Source organism: Oratosquilla oratoria, chromosome 38, assembly GCF_046742065.1.
Source record: "Oratosquilla oratoria isolate Oo_2021 chromosome 38, ASM4674206v1, whole genome shotgun sequence".
Classification (NCBI taxonomy): Eukaryota; Metazoa; Arthropoda; class Malacostraca; order Stomatopoda; family Squillidae; genus Oratosquilla; species Oratosquilla oratoria.
In genome coordinates this window covers 41,911,896-41,933,750 of record NC_134814.1, presented here as the reverse complement: position 1 = coordinate 41,933,750, position 21,855 = coordinate 41,911,896, and the positions used below count along the sequence as shown (strand labels likewise).

Genomic DNA, 21,855 nt, shown 5'->3' with positions numbered 1-21,855 from the left:
GAGAGCGAGCGAGAGAGGAGAGCGAGCGAGTGGGGAGAGCGAGCGAGTGGGGAGAGCGAGCGAGTGGGGAGAGCGAGCGAGTGGGGAGAGCGAGCGAGAGAGGAGAGCGAGCGAGTGGGGAGAGCGAGAGAGGAGAGAGAGCGAGAGAGGAGAGCGAGCGAGCGAGAGAGGAGAGCGAGCGAGAGAGGAGAGCGAGCGAGAGAGGAGAGCGAGCGAGAGAGGAGAGCGAGCGAGAGAGGAGAGCGAGCGAGAGAGGAGAGCGAGCGAGAGAGGAGAGCGAGCGAGAGAGGAGAGCGAGCGAGAGAGAACGAGAGCGAGTGCGTGGACATTGTTTATACACTATACAATTCGTTGTGATTGCCCCAAAGGAGCTCCTGCCTTCGATGAAGAGTCTTTGCCACCAGAAGGTCGAAGACCTCCTTACCTTCGTTGGTGTTATTGTTGACAAACCAGCGGGTGGAGTAATCCCATCCAGACTCGGCTCCTGACTTCAATTGCACGTACAGGTCCTCCTCCTCTTGCGCAGGCAGGCTCTCGGCCAGCTCGTAGTCCTCCCTGCGAAGTCGAGTTCGAGTCATCAGAAGATAAGAATGCGAGAAGGTTAGCCCATACCTCCTCCAACCTCACCACTCACCCATATATATATATTATATATATATATATACTGTATATATATATATTATTTTTTTTTTTCTCCAGCTCGTAGTCCTCCCTGCGAAGTCGAGTTCGAGTCATCAGAAGATAAGAATGCGAGAAGGTTAGCCCATACCTCCTCCAACCTCACCACTCACCCATATATATATATTATATATATATATATACTGTATATATATATATATATATATTATTTATATATATATATATATATTTATATATATATATATAAATTTTATATATTTTTTTTTCTCCAGCTCGTAGTCCTCCCTGCGAAGTCGAGTTCGAGTCATCAGAAGATAAGAATGCGAGAAGGTTAGCCCATACCTCCTCCAACCTCACCATGCACCCGTTTTTTTTTTTTTTTTTTTTTTTTTTTTTTAAGTCCAAGTTATGTCGGAACGATAGGGTCCTGACATTTTTCCATCTAAGTTCGATATTCTTTTTTATGACCTCACATATTCACATCATAACCACTTCCACCTTCGCCCTCTGCCTCCCCACAAACTCAAAATGGTCTTCATTCAAACTGCAAGCGTCCTTTTTATAAAAATTTCTTTTTATGCAAGATTACCTCGTTTTCTTCCCCAGAGGCGAAGTGTTTCCAGGTCATAAAACCATTCCAACCACGTCTCTACCTCCTCGCTCCTTCCCAGTCTCGTTCCAAAACTGAAACGACCGCCACGCTAGTGACGTAATGTCGCTCACCTTATAGCGCTATTTGCTTATGACGGTGTCTGATGTCATGTTTACAAAACGAGATTGTTTTTATTTACATGGGCTGATGTCTACTTGATGGTTAGAGGCTTCCGCCTCGTTAGTTGCATTCTTATTCTATTTTAGTACTACTTTTTTGTCTGTTTATTTATCCTTATCTTACTGGTAAGGTCAGGTAAAGCACCTGGGTTGGATGAATGTCATGCAGAGTGTCTGAAGAAGGGCTAGCTAGTAATGTTCTTTAATGTACGTTTAAACGAAGGTAGAGTGCCGGAGGACTGAAGGAGTGCCTGTATAGTTCCGCTTTACAAGAGTAAAGGGGACAAATGTGGATGTAGTAGTTTCAGATGGATCAGTTTGTTGAGTGTAGTTGGAAAGGCATATGGGAAGGTTTTAACTGAGAGGATTAGGAGGGAAACAGAGGGAGTAATTGGTGAGGAACAGTGTGGATTTAGGAAACTTGGGGTTGCGTGGATCTGATTTTCGTGGTAAGACATATGTAATATCCTTTAGCAAAGGGTAAGGATGTTTTTTGGGCCTTGATAGATTTGGAAGAGGCTTATGACAGGGTAGACAGGAAGGCAATGTGGGAGGATTTGCAGATATATGGGATTGGGGGAAAGCTAAGGGTAGTCAAAAGTTTTTACAAGAGTAGTAGAGCCTGTGTTAGAAATGAAGTTGAGAGAGTAAAAGGTTTGAGATAAAGGTGACATTCCGTCAGGGATGTCACGTCACCATGGCTATTCAATGTGTGCATAGATTGGGAGGTAAAGGAGAGGGTAATGGGCAGGGGACTGGAAATGGTTATAGAAAATGGAGAAAAGTGGGAGGTGAGCCAGTTGTTGTTTGCTGACGACAGTGCACTTGTAGCAGGATGAAAGGAGGGACTAAGGCAGTTAGTGATGGCGTCTGGGAGGGTATGCGATAAAGGAAAGCTGAAGGTAAACATGTTTAAAAGTAAAGTGACGAGATGTACAAGGGGAGAGGATGGCAGCAAGTTGTAAGTAAGTCTTAAAGGAGAGAGGCAGAGGCTGGAGGAAGTGGATAGCTTTAGGTATTTGGAGTCCCATGCGGCAGGAAAGGGAGAAGTGGAGGTGGAAGTAAATTGTAGACTGAGAGGAAAGTAAATACCTTAAACGTTTTGGGGGATTATACAGGTGTCATGAGAAATTGGCATTTGGGAATGGATGTAGAGAGAAAACTATATGAAGGGATGACTGTGCCGACGGCACTGTATGGGGCAGAAAGTTGGAATTTAAAGGAGGCAGAGAGGAAAGAATTACACTTGTTTGAGACGAAAAGTGAAGTATGGAAAGGGTTACTAGGTTGGATGGAGTGAAACACGAGGAGGTGAGGAGGAGAGCGGGGTTGGAAAAGATAGCAGATATGGCTGATGAAAGTATTTGGATAGTTTGGACACAAAGAATGAAGAAACTTTAGTAAAAGAGGTATGGAAGGCAGAGGTGGGTGGAGTGAACTTGAGTGGACGACCGATGATGAGATGGATGAATAAGGTGAAAGGAGGGCTGAGCAAGAGGAGAATGTCTGTTGAGCAAGGTATGGAGAAGGCAAGAGATAGGGGTGAGTGGAGAATGGCTGTTTATAGATGATACTGTGATGCAAGGGAGGGAGGGGGTGGGGAATGAGGGGCGGTAGGTAGTGGTTATGTATGGATAATATTTTGACTCAGCCCAAAGGGATTTCTTCCTGTCTTCTTTTTCTGCACGAGGGGACGGAGAGGGGGGTCGCCGATTTAACGAAGCGGCCTTGCTGTGGATGTGTTGTGTCTTGCTACATTGGTTCTGACCCAGGGCCATTGGCGGGACACAGGGATGACCCGTCATCCATGAGGAGCTAAGATGAGATGGAGGAAAGGGTGGTGGATGAGAGTGGAATGGGTCGGGGTGGAATGGCTGGCAGTGGGTATTTGCCTTTTGACTTGGCTACCTTCCTTGTAAGGGGGAAAAGTCCTTGGTATATAGATATAGACATTTTATTTAGCGTATGTTTTGTTCTCTTTTAGTTTCAGAGATTACATCGAGTCCAAACCAAAATTCATTCCCCACCAATACTACCTAAAAATAAACAAACAATTGGATAAACAAATAACCAGAAATAAAGTATTGAGTAAACAGATTAATGTTGACATGAAAATAACGAACATGTAAATAAAAATAAATGAGCAAGTAACTAAAAAAAAAAAACGGACAAAATAAGCAAATGAATAAACAGAATAAAACAAATAATATATAAAAGATAAACATGGAACAAAATCACTTGCGCCCTCGGTCCTCGACTGCTCTTGGGCACCGAAGCGAAGCGAAAGAGAGGAGAGGAAAAAAATCATGGGGCCTTGAATTGACCTTCCCCTCCTTAACTCTTGGCTATGGGCGTCATCACGACGCCCCCCTCGCCACGGCCACAGAGACGGCAAAGACTCAACACTGTTAACGACCCTATTAAACGGCCCTCTCTTCTACGAATTACCTCTGCGTCTTCCTCCTCCCTACCCATCACCTCTTCCTCTGACATAGAAAGTAAATAAAAACTAAATAACTAAACAATGAAATGCATAAATATCATACAAGTACATACAAATCCATAGATGCACACTCACATGCACTCACATACACGCACGCACATGTACACACGCACATGCAAACACGCAGGCACCCACACACATGCACCCTCACACACGCACTCGCATACACGCATGCACCCACACACACATGCACCTACACGCATGCACCCACACACACATGCACCCACACACACATGCACCCACACACACATGCACCCACACACACATGCACCCACACGCACACGCATACCCATGCACCCACACACATGCACACACACAGGCACCCACACACACAGGCACCCACACACACAGGTACCCACACACATGCACCCTCACACACGCACTCACTCACACACATGCACCCATGTACATAAAACAAAACACGCATACACACGCACACACACTCAAAGCACACAAATTATACACAATATACATTATACATAAACGAATACACAGATACACAAACGATCGAAAGAAAATGGGGGTGGCTCTCCATTTCTCACCTGTAAGACTCCGGCCGAGGTCCTCCAACGTTGACGCGGTACTGGGCGACGTGGACCTTCTTGCCCTGGAGGGTCACGCTGACAGATCGGTTGTTGTGCCAGAACAGGAACTCCTCCTCCAACAAATCGATGTTCTCTCTGCGAGAAAGACCACAGTTTATACCACGTGGACGGACGCAACAAAATAATTCACGTCAGTGGAATAATGAAGAGACAAGAGAGAAGAAAGAAGAGAGAGGGGAGTAAGAAAGTTCATTGGATATATATATATATATATATATTTTTTTTGTATCGGTCTACCTTCCGGTACCCAACACCTCACAGTTCCCCCCCCCCTCCCACTTTTTTTTTTTTTTTTTCTTTTTTTTTGGTAGCTCATGCCACACTCCCAACGTGCCGCTACAGGTGACCGGGAAAAAAAAATCCCTAACCGAAAACGTTTTCTTTGACTCCGAGTGAAATTTTAAAGACAAAGATAAAAGGAGGTTCTTCCTCTTTGATAAGAGACGCAACTTGTTTTTCCTCCTCTTTTTTCAGTTTGTCCGTGTCCTCCTTTCCTTACAAAGGGCGTTGGGGGCAAGAGGGTATAATTTGCGTCCCAACCAGGGGTACTTTATCGATCTATCACTGTTCTTTTCGTCTTCAATGATAGCGGCGTCTTACTCATCGTCGTTCTCTTCTTCCTCCTCCTCCTCCTCCTCTTCTTCCTCCTCCTCCTCCCAGGATAAGAGAACCAAAGAATATAATATCACGAGCTACGAAAGACCTTTTGTCTGTTTTTGCGGAAATGCAAAATTTACATAGACCAAACTTGAGACGGATTTAATTCATTCAAGACAGTAATCACACACACACACACACACACACACACACACACACACACACACACGCACGCACACCGACTCGGTGGCACAGTTGGTAGAGCGCTGAACTGGGAAGTAGAAGTGCTCCCAGTACCCTGTTCGAATCCTGCCCAGGGCCGAAATTATTTCGGTATCGCTGTGCCTCGGGTCGTTACTCTGACTCTCGTGGGCGGGGAGTTGGGTGTGTGTGTGTGTGTGTGTGCAAGGTCATAGCATTACCCATAGATCGGACCTACGAGCTCTGAGCTCTCTTCCAGGAGGGAAATAGCCGTCGATCACGAGTCCAACACGTGATCCAAAGACCAAGTGAATACACGTGTATGCATGTATGCAGCCGGAAGGGGTGTTCTTGTCTGTTACGTACATGTCAATGAAGTGGTGAGGGTAAACCAGTTCCAGCTGTCTGGCCCTCCTGGGAATGTACTGTGTCTTGTTGCATACATGTGTGTGTGTGTGTGTGTGTGTGTGTGTGTGTGTGTGTGTGTGTGTGCACGTGTGTGTGTGTACGTGTGTGTGTGTACGTGTGTGTATGTGTGTACGTATGTGTGTGTGTGTGTACGTGTGTGTGTGTGTGTACGTGTGTGTGTGTGTGTACGTGTGTGTGTGTGTGTACGTGTGTGTGTGTACGTGTGTGTATGTGTGTACGTGTGTGTGTGTACGTGTGTGTATGTGTGTACGTGTGTGTATGTGTGTACGTGTGTGTGTGTGTGTGTACGTGTGTGTGTATGTGTGTACGTGTGTGTGTGTGTACGTGTGTGTGTGTGTACGTGTGTGTGTGTGTACGTGTGTGTGTGTACGTGTGTGTGTGTGTGTACGTGTGTGTGTGTGTACGTGTGTGTGTGTGTACGTGTGTGTGTGTGTACGTGTGTGTGTGTGTACGTGTGTGTGTGTGTACGTGTGTGTGTGTGTACGTGTGTGTGTGTGTACGTGTGTGTGTACGTGTATGTGTACGTGTGTTCGTGTGTGTGTACGTGTATTCGTGTAGGTGTACGTGTGTTCGTGTGTGTGTACGTGTGTGTGTACGTGTGTGTGTACGTGTGTACGTGTGTGTGTTTGTGTACGTGTGTGTACGTGCGTGTGTAAGTGTGAACGTGTGTGTGTGTGTGTGTACGTGTGTGTATGTGTGTGTGTGTACGTGTGTGTGTACGTGTGTGTGTGTGTGTGTGTGTGTGTACGTGTGTGTGTACGTGTGTGTGTACGTGTGTGTGTACGTGTGTGTGTACGTGTGTGTGTACGTGTGTATTCACCTTGGTCTTTGGATCACGTGCTGGACTCGTGATCGTATGTATGTGTGTGTGTGTGTGTGTGTGTGTGTGTGTGTGTGTGTGTGTGTGTGTGTGTGTGTGTGTGTGTGTGTATGTACGTGTGTGCGTGTGTATGTACGTGTGTGCGTGTGTATGTGTGTGTGTATGTGTGTGTGTGTGTGTGTGTGTGTGTGTGTGTGTGTATGTGTGTGTGTGTGTGTGTGTGTGTGTGTGTGTGTGTGTGTGTGTGTGTGTGTACGTGTGTGTGTGCACGCCCATGCGAGTGAAGTACACTCAGAAGTTTTCAAACCTTAAATTGATGTGGATATACTGCCAAGGTGGGCTGTCCTTTACTGACTTTCTGACAGCATGTGACCTTTTCTTTTCAAAGAACCAACATTACACTGAATTAGACAAGATAAATCTATGCCGTCAGAAAATAGAAGCATCAGATGAATTCAGATCGAGGGCACGAATGCTAGACAGTTTAGTCGCGAGTGGAATCACATATCAGGACTACAAAAATCACCTGCTAAATGTTTTTCAGAACAAAGCCAACAACATCAGTTTCATCCTCACTTTTCTAAATAACACTAGAGTTCAAACACAGACAAACATCTACGATTTTGTTGCTAGCAAATTTAAAGAAGTTAGGGAGGACCTAGAAAATAATAGCCCTTGGGTATACACTGACTCTAATGGGAAAAGAGCCATGACTATAGAAAACTTAAATCACATTCTTTGAGATAGGTTTCTATCTTTCTCAACTCCCACCAAAGTGTTTAAAAGAGGCCTCAAAAAGGGAATTAAACACTAGAAATCCATTAGCTTATACCTACATCCTAGATATCACCAACGCTTGCGATGTCCCCCTCTCCACCCACCACTATCTCCCCAGACTAAATAGCCTTCAGTCACAGCTGCCCCCTCCCACCAATCCAGGACAATCTTCTAAGTGGTGTTCCTACCATTTGTCAACAAGTCACAACACTAGAGACTGCATACAAAAACAACAAATGCAAACACAGGCACCACACCACCCTATCCCTTGCTCAGTTCATGGAACCATTTCCCACACCGACGCCCAGTGTCGAACACAGCAACAACAATACCCGCAGGTACAACACCGCGCCATCCCTTGCTCAATTCATGGTACTACCTCCCATACGGATGCACAATGCAAAGTGCAACATCAAACCATACAAGCTCCACCCCCCTCCAAACCTCCACTCCTACCTACACCAACACATCCAAACAAATACTGCAACCTACACAAAACCACAACTCACTCCAACGAAGTGTGTTCTCAACAAAAATCACAACCACAACCTCACCAGAGAACTAACAAACCATTCACCACCCCTCGACAAACAGCTCCCTCCCACACAACACGCACAACTCGACACCGATTGGGGGAACGCGTACCAGCCTCACGCACCAAACCACCATAGGAACATCTCACACACACCACAACTATGTCACCCTAAAAGTGACCCTAGATCAACTCACAGTTGACATGCTGGTAGATACAGGAACAAACCTGAACATCATCCCCAGAGCACTCTATGAAGCATTAAATGACCCACCCCAAATTAAATTTTCCAATATGGAAGGACTCCTAATAGAAGGGAGCACCATTTCACTTCACGACATGATTGATCTAAACATAGAAGTGAATAATTCCCAAGTAGGTTTCACATCCTTCCACATAGCTGATGAGTGGAGTCTCGACCAACAAGGTATCATAGGATTAAAGTCCTTGCGGGACTGGAAAACTAAGATAGACTTTGAGACCAACAAAATCTCCTTCCGAGATGTAAATAATGAGTCAACAATTCCTGAGACACCCGACTCAAACACACAACCTATCTCATGTCTCCCTTCCTTAAATACTCCAAATCCCACTAACAGCTATTCCTTCCGACCACCCCCTTATGTCACCTCAAAGGCATTGATGTCTAACACAGTCATCATTCCCCCTAGACATTCCATGACTGTCCCACTATTTATACCCGGAGCAATCGGACATCAGGACGTCATAATTGACTCAGACACGTCTAGACTTACCAACATCTCAATTGAACACTCTTGGGACATATCAGAAAATAAACACACCCTAGCTATGTTAACAAATCTCTCCGATCAACATCGCAAAATCAGGAAGAACACAAACATTTGTTCAGTCCATCTCCATAATTCCCCAATCCAGGAACCACTCCCACAACACATCAACACTGTAAGACCACCACAACCCCTCACCCCTATCCATCCAGACCAAATCACAACATCAGCCAACGGAGATACTCTTCACGAGCTACTGGCCCTCCTACAAAGGATTAGATCAGCTATCGCCTTAGAAGGTGAACCACTAGGCAAATGTGATATAATCAAACATCACATCCAAATTCCCCCTAACAACCCCCTTCCTACACTCCCGCTTACCGCATACCTCACAGTAGGAAATCCCAAGTCAATAGCAGTGTACAAGAGATGATACACCAAGGCGTAATTTCCCACTCAGACAGTCCGTGGAACAGTCCCCTCTTCCTGATCCCTAAGAAAGACGGAACCTTACGCCCTGTTGTGGACTTTAGAAAAGTCAACCATCTCACTCAATCTGACCCACACCCCCTCCCCGCCATGCAAGATGTACTACAATGTATTGGCAACGGGAATACAGTATTTTCCACTATCGACCTTAAGTCTGACTTCTGGCAAGTGGAATTAACAGATGAATCGAAACCCGTAACTGCATTCTCCACTGATAAAGGACATTTTCATTTCGAACGTATGCCCTTTGGCCTTAAGAATGCCCCCTCAACCCAACAAAGGTTGATGACCCGCATTTTCAGTGACATGATAGGAGTCTCATTATTCGTCTACTTAGACGACCTCATCATCTATAGTCCCACACAAAGAAGGCCTAGCCCTCATATGGGGTCTGAAACATTTTAAGTTTCTTATCCTAGGTTACAAGATAACCATATTCACTGATCACCAACCCCTAGTCTATCTCTAACTCAAAAGACCTACATGGGAGAGTTGCTAGATGGAAAGCAACTCTCCTTGATTACGATCCCAAGATCGTATACTTAGCTGGGAAAGCTAATATAGTGGCAGACTGCTTGAGCAGACAAACTCACATCATCCCTATAACCCAAACCACATGCATACCTATGCAAGAACTTAGAGATGAAACTGACAGACCCAATATGGTCCCCAATAAAACAACATCTCCTTTCACAAACCCCCTTACAGTCCCGACCACCTGTCCCTATAGAGGAACTCAAATTGGTCGACGGAATTATAAGGAGAACCACTAATACCAGAGATGTAACAATCATTCCCAGAGCCCTAGTTCCCAAGGTCCTACACATATTGCACGACAGTGCAATGGGAGGCCACTCAGGCAGAGATAAAACACTAAACACTGCTAGGCACTCATACTATTGGCCACATATGACAAAAGACATAACCACACACATAGGATCTTGTGTCACTTGCATCCAATTCAGAGGCCCTGACCCAAAACAACTCCATATCAACAATATCCCACTCCCTGCCGAGCCATGGGAAACACTTGGCATTGATCTACTCAAAATGCCAACCAGCCACCATGGTTCCAATTATATACTCTCAGCAGTAGAATATTTCTCTAAATACACAATCCAAATAACACTCCAAGACAAAACAGCAGAGACTGTAGCCAAAGCCCTAGTTAACAATATCTTTTGTAGATACAACATACCACACACAATGTTATCTGACAATGGATCAGAATTCAAAAATGAGGTAATGCGCGAAATAGCACACCTCTACAACATTGACCAAACATTTGCCACTGCCTACCACCCACAGGGAAATGGTCTGTCTGAGCGAACAAATCGCAAAGTCCTAGAGGTGCTCAGACCCTTGGTCAGCGATCTCATGGACAGTTGGGAAGATTGGCTACCACAGGTACAAGCCAGTATCAACAGCACAGTCAATTCCGCAACAAAGATGTCCCCACATGAGATCATTTTTGGCCAGCCAATGCGCCTCCCCTACCAAATCTTCAACCCCCCCCTTATACAACCTAGACAACCTCACACACTGCATCAAACGAGGTATGCAAACCATTTACAAACAAGTCAGGGAAAACCTTAAAGAAGCTCAAGAAAAGACAAAGACAAAACAACACAAACGGTCAACTCCACTTGACATAAAGCTTGGTGACACTGTCATGGTCAAAGACTCAACCAGGACTAACAAACTCAGACCCAAGTTCTTAGGTCCCTTCACAGTCACAAGCTCACTCCCTAACAATGTTTTTCTACTAACAGATCCTTCCGATCACACAACCGTAACCATACATGGAGAGAAGCTGAGAAAGGTCAAACTCAACCTCGACCCAATCCCACCTCCCACCAACAACCCACCTACCGCACTCGCACATAACTCACCCAAGCGCAAGTCTCATCCCATGACTCTGCGTCGACGCAACTAAACATGCACTCTAGCTCTCGCCCCTGAAGATGCAGGACGTCATGTATCTATCAGTGGAGGTTAGAATGGCCCATTTCCGATAAGAACTCCCTTCCGCATATCTAGTGAAACTTCTCCACTTCCTTCCGACCAATATAACCTTAGCGAGAGTCAGATAAACATATCCTCATTCGCTGAGACATAACCTTCATCCTCCAAAATGAAATACATCATTATTTGCCCACCTTAACATCAACTATCTTTCAAGAATTTATTCTTAGCAACATACCTATGGACCCGATCAAGAGTTTCTCCCTTTCGGAAATTTACCACTTCCCCTACCCCTACCCACCCCTACCTAAGATCCCCGATACCATCCTTCCAAGTAAGATAGACATGGTACACCTACTGAATAAATCGACTACTCTTGACATGGACTCCCTCGTCCTTCATTACCAAATATTGCCCTATACTTCCACAGCCCTCTCAATCTTAATCATCCTCTTTATAGTTGTGGTATTAACCAAATTCTTTTGCACGAAATAAGATCTTCCAAAACATTTCAACCCCATTCCCGACTTACTGTAAACCTAGATTAAGTTTATTCTTGTGTCTCACCCAATATCTTGAATATCATAATTTATTAGAAACCATACATACGGTGAAATAAAACAAATGCTAAGTGACACACCAAACTGACCATAGAACAGTGTTTGAAAATGAGAACCCCTACAGTGACGGTGACATATCACGTGAACAATATAACATTGGAAAAGTGATTTCTACCAGTGATATACGAAATATGGTGTAATCTCTCGTGTGATAATGGATATAACATGTAATCTGGTGAGACACAACGTTACTCTTCGGAGACACAACATCGCATACCCATACTTACAGTTCAAGATGCCCCTTTGGGACCTCGGATTCACTTCAGCAACCCCCCCCCCCACCTTCACATTTAACCACCCAGGATTTTGTGTCTCTGAAATTTTTTCACTGTATAACCATACGTATAGATTTTTGTTAACCATGTAACCTTAGGTGCCGGGAGCCACCTAACCCCAGGGGAAGAGCGATATGTATACGCCTCATATACATGACGAATAGTATCGCCCAGTCATATCACCCACTCACTCCCTCACTCACTCACCGGGACGATCAGGCGCCTGCTGACCAAACAATTTCTACCACCGCCACGGCCAGGCGACACACACGCACGCACACACGCGATCACTCAAGTAACCACACAGTACTAAACACATTATTACGTATACTGACGAACCTCCCCTGGATATATATATATTTTAGCTGTTAGACTACATTATATAATGTAACCCCAAGATAGTAATAAGAAGAAATATTTGTAATCTTGCTCGCATAAACTCTTAAGCTTATACGAGCGTGGGACCTCCAAAAATGCTGAATCCTAATTTCCGGCCTTTTTAACGGGATGCAGAGAGCTCGAGACAGAGTCGGTCCGATGATACGTACAAAGAAATAATATAGTGCATTGTGGTATAGAACCAGGAAGTGATTGACTTAGTGTAGAACCATAGAAGAAATTGTGAACCAATAAAGGAAAGGAACCAATAGCGAGTTTAATATAGCCGCCTTAAAAACAGTGTTATGTATCTACTCATAGTCAGTTGAGGATACAGTGTGTGCATGTGTGTGCAGGTTGCATGGAACTCCATCCCGTTTCCTCTAAAGATAATGTACTTAATACATTTCATTCCGGCAAGAACCGGTGAATCATAACAGTTTTGAATTTCTTCGTCCGAAAACCCGCATCTTTTAAGTCAGTAACGCTCCCCGAGTCCTCCCGTAGATCTCTCTGGGAAGAAACGTTGCATTAGTTTGGGTGTGGATGTGTTACTAAGTCACCAGTTATCAAGAGGAAGGCCATTTTCACACTAGGCAACTAGTGACCGTCACTAGTTGCCTACCATTATTTTAAATCAAGCCTTTCACACTACGTCACTGCGGTTGCCCGGTTGCGCAACAGGCTATGGCTGTTGCCCGCTCCGGTAATAAGTGACCATCACTGGTAATTGCCGTCACCGACCGTCTCTTTCTTGGCCAGCAAAGCCAACAGAAGCAGCACCTCCATTGATGCCCTACTTTCGACTAACGAGATGAGAAAGTACTCCACAACTCGGTGACAGTCACTGGTTGCTTGCAGTTGCCCGAGACTTTCACACTTAGGCAACTAGTGACCGCCACTAGTGACTGTCACTAGTTGCTTAGAGTGAACGGGGCCGAAGAGGATCGAAGCAGTCACCGATTACGAGCCTTCCTTGTACGAAACCGTGGACGGGTAAGTGGCCAAAGTTGACAAAAAGGTTTTGGGCTCAACCTGGAGACCAAAGGCCTCACATAGAGATGGAGGAGAGCGTGTGTGTGACCAGGTTCTGAAGCAGGGGGAGATAGACCTCTCCGACGTCGATCTCGCAGAACCACCACGAGCAGGTAGCCTATCCAGTTCTTGATTCCGATGTTGAGAGAGTAAGGGCGTAGGAAGATATGCTAGATGTGTCGAAGAGATGCAAAAGCTCCCAGACATATTGTCAAACTTATATTCATTGCAAACCTTCTTGCTTTCAAACACTGGGTTCTTGGTACGGTACATCCGGTGTGTAGGTATACATATACTTCAACAAAAATTAATCTTTGTTCTGTTCTTTTTCCACTACCTTAGCCGTGATGTGGGAAACCCGGCTTTGCCGATGTATTCACTCAAAAAAAAAGAGGAAAGAAAAGGAGGAAAAAGAAGAAGGCGACAAGTAAAAAGAGAAGAAGAGAAGAAAAAGGCCTTGGAAGTGTGTCAAATGCTGGTATTGATCGTGCCGGAGCCTTAACGAGTATTCGGGTATGCCTCGGATATACTCGGCGAGCATCGGATATGTAGGTTAAGTCTGCACGTGCCACGGATGGGAGGATAGTGCCATCTTTAAATGGTATGTGGTATGTGGTATACAAGAGGAAGAGGTCTTCTCCACCGTATCCATTAGTTGTATCGAGGTGTAAGCGTGACGTTTCGTATTTCATCGCCGAAAACCAGCGTTTCTATCCTTGGTGGTCGATATATCGTACCCAAGTGCTGGAATCGTGAAGGGGAGATTTAAGGAGGGTAGTACAAAGGAAGGGCATTAGGGATGTAAAATAGGTCAACATTCGTGACTGGAGATTATTCTTCAATCTTCGAGGAACGCTGAGGGACTCTGGTCCGTATGGATGATAAAATTTTTAACATATTGACTCCATAAAAGTAAACCCAACACCCTCTGTACGCGTGCAGATCTGGCGAAACTGAGAGCTTCCGCGGATGCATCATGTCCACATAGTAACCATGAATTACAAGTTTCACAAAGCAAGGAAGTAAAGTTGGGATGGAGCCCCAATGGGTGACGAATACAGAGCAAGAAGATGGGCCCCTCCAATATGGAGGCTGAGGGGTGGGGGGGGGGCGTTGCGTGGTGGAGACCGTGTGGTGGAGACCGTGTGGTGGAGACCGTGTGGTGGAGGGCCGTGTGGTGGAGGGCCGTGTGGTGGAGGGCGTGTGGTGGAGGGCGTGTGGTGGAGGGCGTGTGGTGGAGGGCGTGTGGTGGAGGGCGTGTGGTGGAGGGCGTGTGGTGGAGGCCGTGTGGTGGAGGCCGTGTGGTGGAGGCCGTGTGGTGGAGACCGTGTGGTGGAGACCGTGTGGTGGAGACCGTGTGGTGGAGGCCGTGTGGTGGAGGCCGTGTGGTGGAGGCCGTGTGGTGGAGGCCGTGTGGTGGAGGCCGTGTGGTGGAGGCCGTGTGGTGGAGGCCGTGTGGTGGAGGTCGTGTGGTGGAGGGCGTGTGGTGGAGGTCGTGTGGTGGAGGGCGTGTGGTGGAGGCCGTGTGGTGGAGGGCGTGTGGTGGAGGCCGTGTGGTGGAGGCCGTGTGGTGGAGGCCGTGTGGTGGAGGCCGTGTGGTGGAGGCCGTGTGGTGGAGGCCGTGTGGTGGAGGCCGTGTGGTGGAGACCGTGTGGTGGAGACCGTGTGGTGGAGACCGTGTGGTGGAGGCCGTGTGGTGGAGGCCGTGTGGTGGAGGGCATGTGGTGGAGGGCATGTGGTGGAGGGCATGTGGTGGAGGCCGTGTGGTGGAGGGCGTGTGGTGGAGGGCGTGTGGTGGAGGGCGTGTGGTGGAGGGCGTGTGGTGGAGGGCGTGTGGTGGAGGCCGTGTGGTGGAGGCCGTGTGGTGGAGGGCGTGTGCTGGAGGTTGTGTGCTGGAGGTTGTGTGCTGGAGGTTCTGGAGAGTACACCAGCAGTGCAAACTGAATAAGGAGAATTCGCGCTGCGGAAGCTCTTGGCTGGGTGTGCAAGGCCACGGCTGACGAGTGCATATAATCGCATAAAGACGTCTTATCACAAGCTCCTCCTACTAACTCAAAGATGACGCGCTGTTGCCACATTTCTTCATGAAATAGGACAAGTGCTGATGTCCACGACTGCACAGGATGTAAACAGTGTGTGGAGAGTTCGGGAGGGGAAGAATACGTACCGGGTATGACTTCGTAAAGGTTATAAGCGAGGTGACATTCATAGTCTGGAAGGGGGCTCGTCTCCGGCTGCGCAGGGGACAAGATCCGTGTACAAGACTCGTCTAGAATATGCAGAATGTGTGCTTGGCGTAAACATAACCATCACGTACACAAATCACAGTAATTACACAATTCTAATTACTAGATCGGTTACACAGCATGCTTGGTGGTAGGTATTACCGTCGACAGAACATTGGCGATTATTATATCAGTACGGAACACATCGGGCCAGTGTGTTTGGGCTGCGTTTCAGTGGTTTAATGTATACGGTTTATGTGTGGGTTCACTGTATGGCGCTGGGATTCAAACTACTCGGTCCTGGCGTCTACTGGTGAGTGCCACTTGCCCTGGCTGGTCATCATGCAAACGTGACCAATGGAACAGCTTCGGTCTATTGACAAAGCCTTTTCAACTCCCTTTCCGCCTCTCCCATCATTTCCCTCAGTATATACATACACGTACATAAATCATATAATGTAGGCATACACACATGTAAATGCATGTACATGAACCCGTTTAACATCACAAACCTCCCCTCTCGCAGGTAGTTAAGACGGCGACTCCTTTCAGAAGCAGGGATTCTAATGTAGTCTGGCCTTACTATGAACTCTATTGCTGTCTGTAGGACTCGAACCGAGTACGTGTGTGTGTACACACACACACACACAAGCGCGCAACTACCTCGTGGCGCGGTGGTTAGAGTTCTCGTCTGCCACTACAGCGGTCTGGGTTCGAATCCCACCTAGGTCTGAAATTATTTCAGTATCGCTGCGCTGCGGGTTGTTACTCCAACTCTCGTGGGTGTGGAGAGTTGGGGGTATGTGTGCGTGTAAGGTCACAGTATTACCCATAGAATAGTTATACGAGCTCTGAGCTCTCATCCGGGAGGTTAATAACTGTCGATCACGAGTCCAACACGTGATCCAAGACAATGGTAAATCACAGACACACACACAGTTCTTCTGTACGTATATATAACGTGACAACTAGATAACGTGACGTGCACCTAAATAGTTTTAAAGTTTTAATTGTTTGTAAGCAACGTGCATAATTCATTTGGAGTATTTCGTTTTCCCAAGGAGGAATACAAAATTACGTGAAGTCTGTCAATTGTTCTTCAGGTCTGCCCGGCCGTATGTGGATTATCAATTTATTCATCTAAACATATATTTCAAGCGTTTACTGATATCAACTGAATTTTCAAGTTAGTGGATAATATCTTTATCGTCATCCAGGGATAGATACCCAGGTCCTGTAGTGTATCACTAAGGCTGAACTTGAAAACTGGTGACTTCGAGGTAACACAGGGCCTGCAAAGACTTCCAAGATGCCTAAACCTGCGTGGGCGTGGCCTGGGTGGGCGTGACCTGCGTGGGCGTGATTGACGTTTAAGCAGTCGATATAGGCGTGGTTTGGTGTGGGCGTGGTAAGAACAAGGTTAGTCCAAGGCCTTTTGTGCTGGGACACCGATTCCCTCACTCCCTCCCTCCCTCCGCCCCCTCCTTCCATTTACTACTTCCTGTCAAGTTTCCTTCCCCTCTTCACCGTTCCCCTTCCTTCTCGAAGTATTCCACCTCCTCCCCTTCATTTGACCCTTCTTCTCAGACTTCTCCCTTAAGTAGGCGTCCCTCCACACCCTCCCATCCACTTAGCCACCCGAGCCTCTTCTCCCTCGTTTAGTCCTTCCACTTTTAGCGTCGAAGTGAAATAACGCTTAACAAGACCACTCGGGACTTACCTGAGGAAGTCGAGGTCGTCCGTCCAGTCGAGGTAGAGCTTGAACATCGGGATAAGGTAGGGCGGCTGGCTCCTGCGAGTGTAGTAGCTCCGACCGCCGTTAGGCACCATGCCGTAGTTGGAGACGAGGTCCAGGAAGTTCTGGAGCATTCCTTTCGAAGTCAGGTTCATTCCAGACAAGAGGAGTCCGTCCATAGTCCAGTAGGAGTCCCAGTAGTAGATCTCCCTGTTCGGGAACGTGGAGAGAAGTCGTCAAAAAACAGTAAATCGATCAACGGCTGCTGCCTCGGATTTCACCAAACTAAAAACTCGGTCCCGCAGTGGCTAGCAACGGTTCTCGGAACCTCCCACAGATCTCTCTGGGAAGAAACTTTGAACGTTGTGTTGTGTGAGTGTGGGACCGTTTCTATACCACCGGATCAAAGTGGTAGGGATAGGAGAGCAGTCACCGGTAATCAGCCTCCCATGTGTGGAAAAGTGTAAGAAATACAGTTGAAGCTGATAAAGCGAGATTTTGGGCTCGGACCGGGGACAGAGTGCCAGCCCCTCAGGGCTTCACCTTCCTGATGGAGGTGAAGGTGTTGACGGGTTATTAAAACGGTCAGTTTCGCTGTCCATCTTGCAGGAGTATCACATGTAGGTACCCGTCATTGGTCCCTGTCAATTAACAAGTTCTGTTCTGAAGTAAGGAAATGTAGTCACGAGCAAATGTTCTGAACCACGCTACAGTTATCACAACGCGAACATGATTTTTTTTTATCGGGTACGTGAATTATTCAGCTTACTTGGGTCATTTTCTTGAAGAGGTAAGAAAAAAAAAAGGTCAAAGAATTTGAATTTTGGATCACGTAAAGCCCTGTCCGTCTGGCACACCTCTCCAAGAGACGAGAGGAGGTACGTTTGGGAAGGCGAACATATGGGATTACGAAGATTGTGACAATCCCAGACCTCAAAATCCCTTCTAAGTGTTCAACCACGTAATGCATCAAGAGCCACAAGAAGAGGGAGAAAGGAGAGAAATGAGGAGGAGGAGGGAGGAAGGAAGGAGGAAGGAAGGAAGAAAAGGAAGGAAGAAAAGGAAGGCAGAAAAGGAAGGAAGAAAAGGAAGGAAGAAAAGGAAGGCAGAAAAGGAAGGAAGAAGAGGATGGGGGAAGGAGGATGGGGAAAGGAGGGAGAAGGGAGAAGGGGGAAGGGAGAAGGGGGAAGGGAGAAGGGGGAAGGGGGAAGGAGGAAGGGGGAAGGAGGAAGGGGGAAGGAGGAAGGGGGAATGAAGAAGGGGGAATGAAGAAGGGGAATGAAGAAGGGGAATGAAGAAGGGGAATGAAGAAGGGGAATAAAGAAGGGGAATAAAGAAGGGGGAATGAAGAAGGGGGAATGAAGAAGGGGAATGAAGAAGGGGAATGAAGAAGGGGAATAAAGAAGGGGAATAAAGAAGGGGAAGGAAGAGGAAGAGGATGATGATTCAGAAAAGTTAGGGAACGCAGGTGAGGTTGTAGTGCGGGGGGGGGGTGTCTCCAGGAAAGGGGAGGAAGACGAGCCAATGGGAAAGAGTTTGATCTGCTCGAGTGTGAGGAAATTAGGGAGAATGAGGCGCAGAGGTCCTCGATGGTTCCTCACTCATAACTATCGTCTTACACCGACGGGCCCCTAGAGAGTCCATTCAGCTGAAAACAATTCCTTGCAGTGATAGTATCAACAGGGCAAGACTATAGTGTGTAAAGGACTACCGCAAGGGAGGGGGGAATGTTGGGTTCACGAAATCTAGTGAGGGGAGATCCCGTGAGGGAAGATTCCGTGAGGGGAGAGGCGTGAGGGGGGAGAGGCGTGAGGGGAGAGGTGTGAGGGGGAGAGGCGTGAGGGGAGAGGTGTGAGGGGGAGAGGCGTGAGGGGGAGAGGCGTGAGGGGGAGAGGCGTGAGGGGAGGAGAGGCGTGAGGGGGAGAGGCGAGAGGGGGAGAGGCGAGAGGGGGAGAGGCGAGAGGGGGAGAGGCGAGAGGGGGAGAGGCGAGAGGGGGACAGGCGTGAGGGGGACAGGCGAGAGGGGGACAGGCGTGAGGGGGACAGGCGTGAGGGGGACAGGCGTGAGGGGGACAGGCGTGAGGGGGACAGGCGTGAGGGGGACAGGCGTGAGGGGGACAGGCGTGAGGGGGAGAGGCATGAGGGGGGAGGTGTGAGGGGGACAGGCGTGAGGGGGACAGGCGTGAGGGGGACAGGCGTGAGGGGGAGAGGCGTGAGGGGGAGAGGCGTGAGGGGGAGAGGCGTGAGGGGGAGAGGCGTGAGGGGAGAGGCGTGCGAAGAATGAAGTAAATCAAGAGAATTGGCTGTGGGGCAGGAGGACAAGAAAAGGAAGCCCACACCCGTGCGTGTGTACGTATGTGTATACGTGCGTGCATGTGTACATTCGTGTGATCTTACACGTGTACAGGTGTCCTTAGGCGCAATGTATACGCCTGTGTGTGTGTGTGTGTGTTGAGAAGGAACCTAGAAAAAGTCTCCACAAGTTTATAATACTTGGCAGCAAAAGAGGAAGAATTCGAAAGAAACGAGAAAAGTGCCACGACGGGGCCGAGGGCCGTCACGCGACAGGGAGAGGCGATTGTGGAAGAGGGAGAAGAGACTGGGGAAGAGGGAGAAGAGATTGTGGAAGAGGGAGAAGAGATTGTGGAAGAGGGAGAAGAGATTGTGGAAGAGGGAGAAGAGATTGTGGAAGAGGGAGAAGAGATTGTGGAAGAGGGAGAAGAGATTGTGGAAGAGGGAGAAGAGATTGTGGAAGAGGGAGAAGAGATTGTGGAAGAGGGAGAAGAGATTGTGGAAGAGGGAGAAGAGATTGTGGAAGAGGGAGAAGAGATTGTGGAAGAGGGAGAAGAGATTGTGGAAGAGGGAGAAGAGATTGTGGAAGAGGGAGAAGAGATTGTGGAAGAGGGAGAAGAGATTGTGGAAGAGGGAGAAAGAGAGATTGTGGAAGAGGGAGAAGAGATTGTGGAAGAGGGAGAAGAGATTGTGGAAGAGGGAGAAGAGATTGTGGAAGAGGGAGAAGAGATTGTGGAAGAGGGAGAAGAGATTGTGGAAGAGGGAGAAGAGATTGTGGAAGAGGGAGAAGAGATTGTGTGAGAGAAGAGATTGTGGAAGAGAGAGAAGAGATTGTGGAAGAGAGAAGAGATTGTGGAAGAGAGAAGAGATTGTGGAAGAGAGAAGAGATTGTGGAAGAGAGAAGAGATTGTGGAAGAGAGAAGAGATTGTGGAAGAGAGAAGAGATTGTGGAAGAGAGAGAAGAGATTGTGGAAGAGAGAGAAGAGATTGTGGAAGAGAGAGAAGAGATTGTGGAAGAGAGAGAAGAGATTGTGGAAGAGAAGAGATTGTGGGAGAGAAGAGATTGTGGAAGAGAGAGAAGAGATTGTGGAAGAGAGAGAAGAGATTGTGGAAGAGAGAAGAGATTGTGGAAGAGAGAGAAGAGATTGTAGAAGAGAGAAGACATTGTGGAAGAGAGAGAAGACATTGTGGAAGAGAGAAGAGATTGTGGAAGAGAGAAGAGACTGTGGAAGAGAGAAGAGACTGTGGAAGAGAGAAGAGACTGTGGAAGAGAGAAGAGACTGTGGGAGAGAGAAGAGACTGTGGAAGAGAGAAGAGACTGTGGGAGAGAGAGAGAAGAGACTGTGGGAGAGAGAGAGAAGAGACTGTGGAAGAGAGAAGAGACTGTGGAAGAGAGACTGTGGAAGAGAGAAGAGACTTGAAGAGAGAGAAGAGACTGTGGAGGAGGGAGAAGAGACTGTGGAGGAGGGAGAAGAGACTGTGGAGGAGGGAGACGAGACTGTGGAGGAGGGAGAAGAAACTGTGGAGGAGGGAGAAGAGACTGTGGAGGAGGGAGAAGTGTGTGGAAGAGAGAGAAGAGATTGTGAAGGAGGGAGAGGAGATTGTGGAGAAGGGAGAGGCGATTGTGGAGAAGGGAGAGGCGACTGTGGAGAAGGGAGAGGCGACTGTGGAAGCGGGAGAGGCGACTGTGGAAGCGGGAGAGGCGACTGTGGAGGAGGGAGAGGCGATTGTGGAGGAGGGAGAGGCGATTGTGGAGGAGGGAGAGGCGATCGTGGAGGAGGGAGAGGCGATCGTGGAGGAGGGAGAGGCGATCGTGGAGGAGGGAGAGGCGATCGTGGAGGAGGGAGAGGCGATCGTGGAGGAGGGAGAGGCGATCGTGGAGGAGGGAGAGGCGATCGTGGAGGAGGGAGAGGCGATCGTGGAGGAGGGAGAGGCGATTGTGGAGGAGGGAGAGGCGATCGTGGAGGAGGGAGAGGCGATCGTGGAGGAGGGAGAAGCGATCGTGGAGGAGGGAGAGGCGATCGTGGAGGAGGGAGAGGCGATCGTGGAGGAGGGAGAGGCGATCGTGGAGGAGGGAGAGGCGATCGTGGAGGAGGGAGAGGCGATCGTGGAGGAGGGAGAGGCGATTGTGGAGGAGGGAGAGGCGATTGTGGAGGAGGGAGAGGCGATCGTGGAGGAGGGAGAGGCGATCGTGGAGGAGGGAGAGGCGATCGTGGAG

General features: G+C 47.9%; 1 protein-coding gene across 1 annotated transcript in view; it reads right to left on the bottom strand.

The window, feature by feature from the left end:
* The window catches only part of LOC143020061 (trehalase-like), a 217,356-nt gene that overhangs the window by 21,720 nt on the left and 173,781 nt on the right, over nt 1–21,855 (bottom strand). The window contains exons 6-8 of the mRNA XM_076176237.1: nt 17,331–17,555; nt 4,456–4,593; nt 425–555 (exon numbers count right to left, since the gene is read on the bottom strand). Coding sequence (XP_076032352.1) covers nt 425–555; nt 4,456–4,593; nt 17,331–17,555 — 494 coding nt within the window. The remainder of the gene's footprint in view (nt 1–424; nt 556–4,455; nt 4,594–17,330; nt 17,556–21,855) is intronic.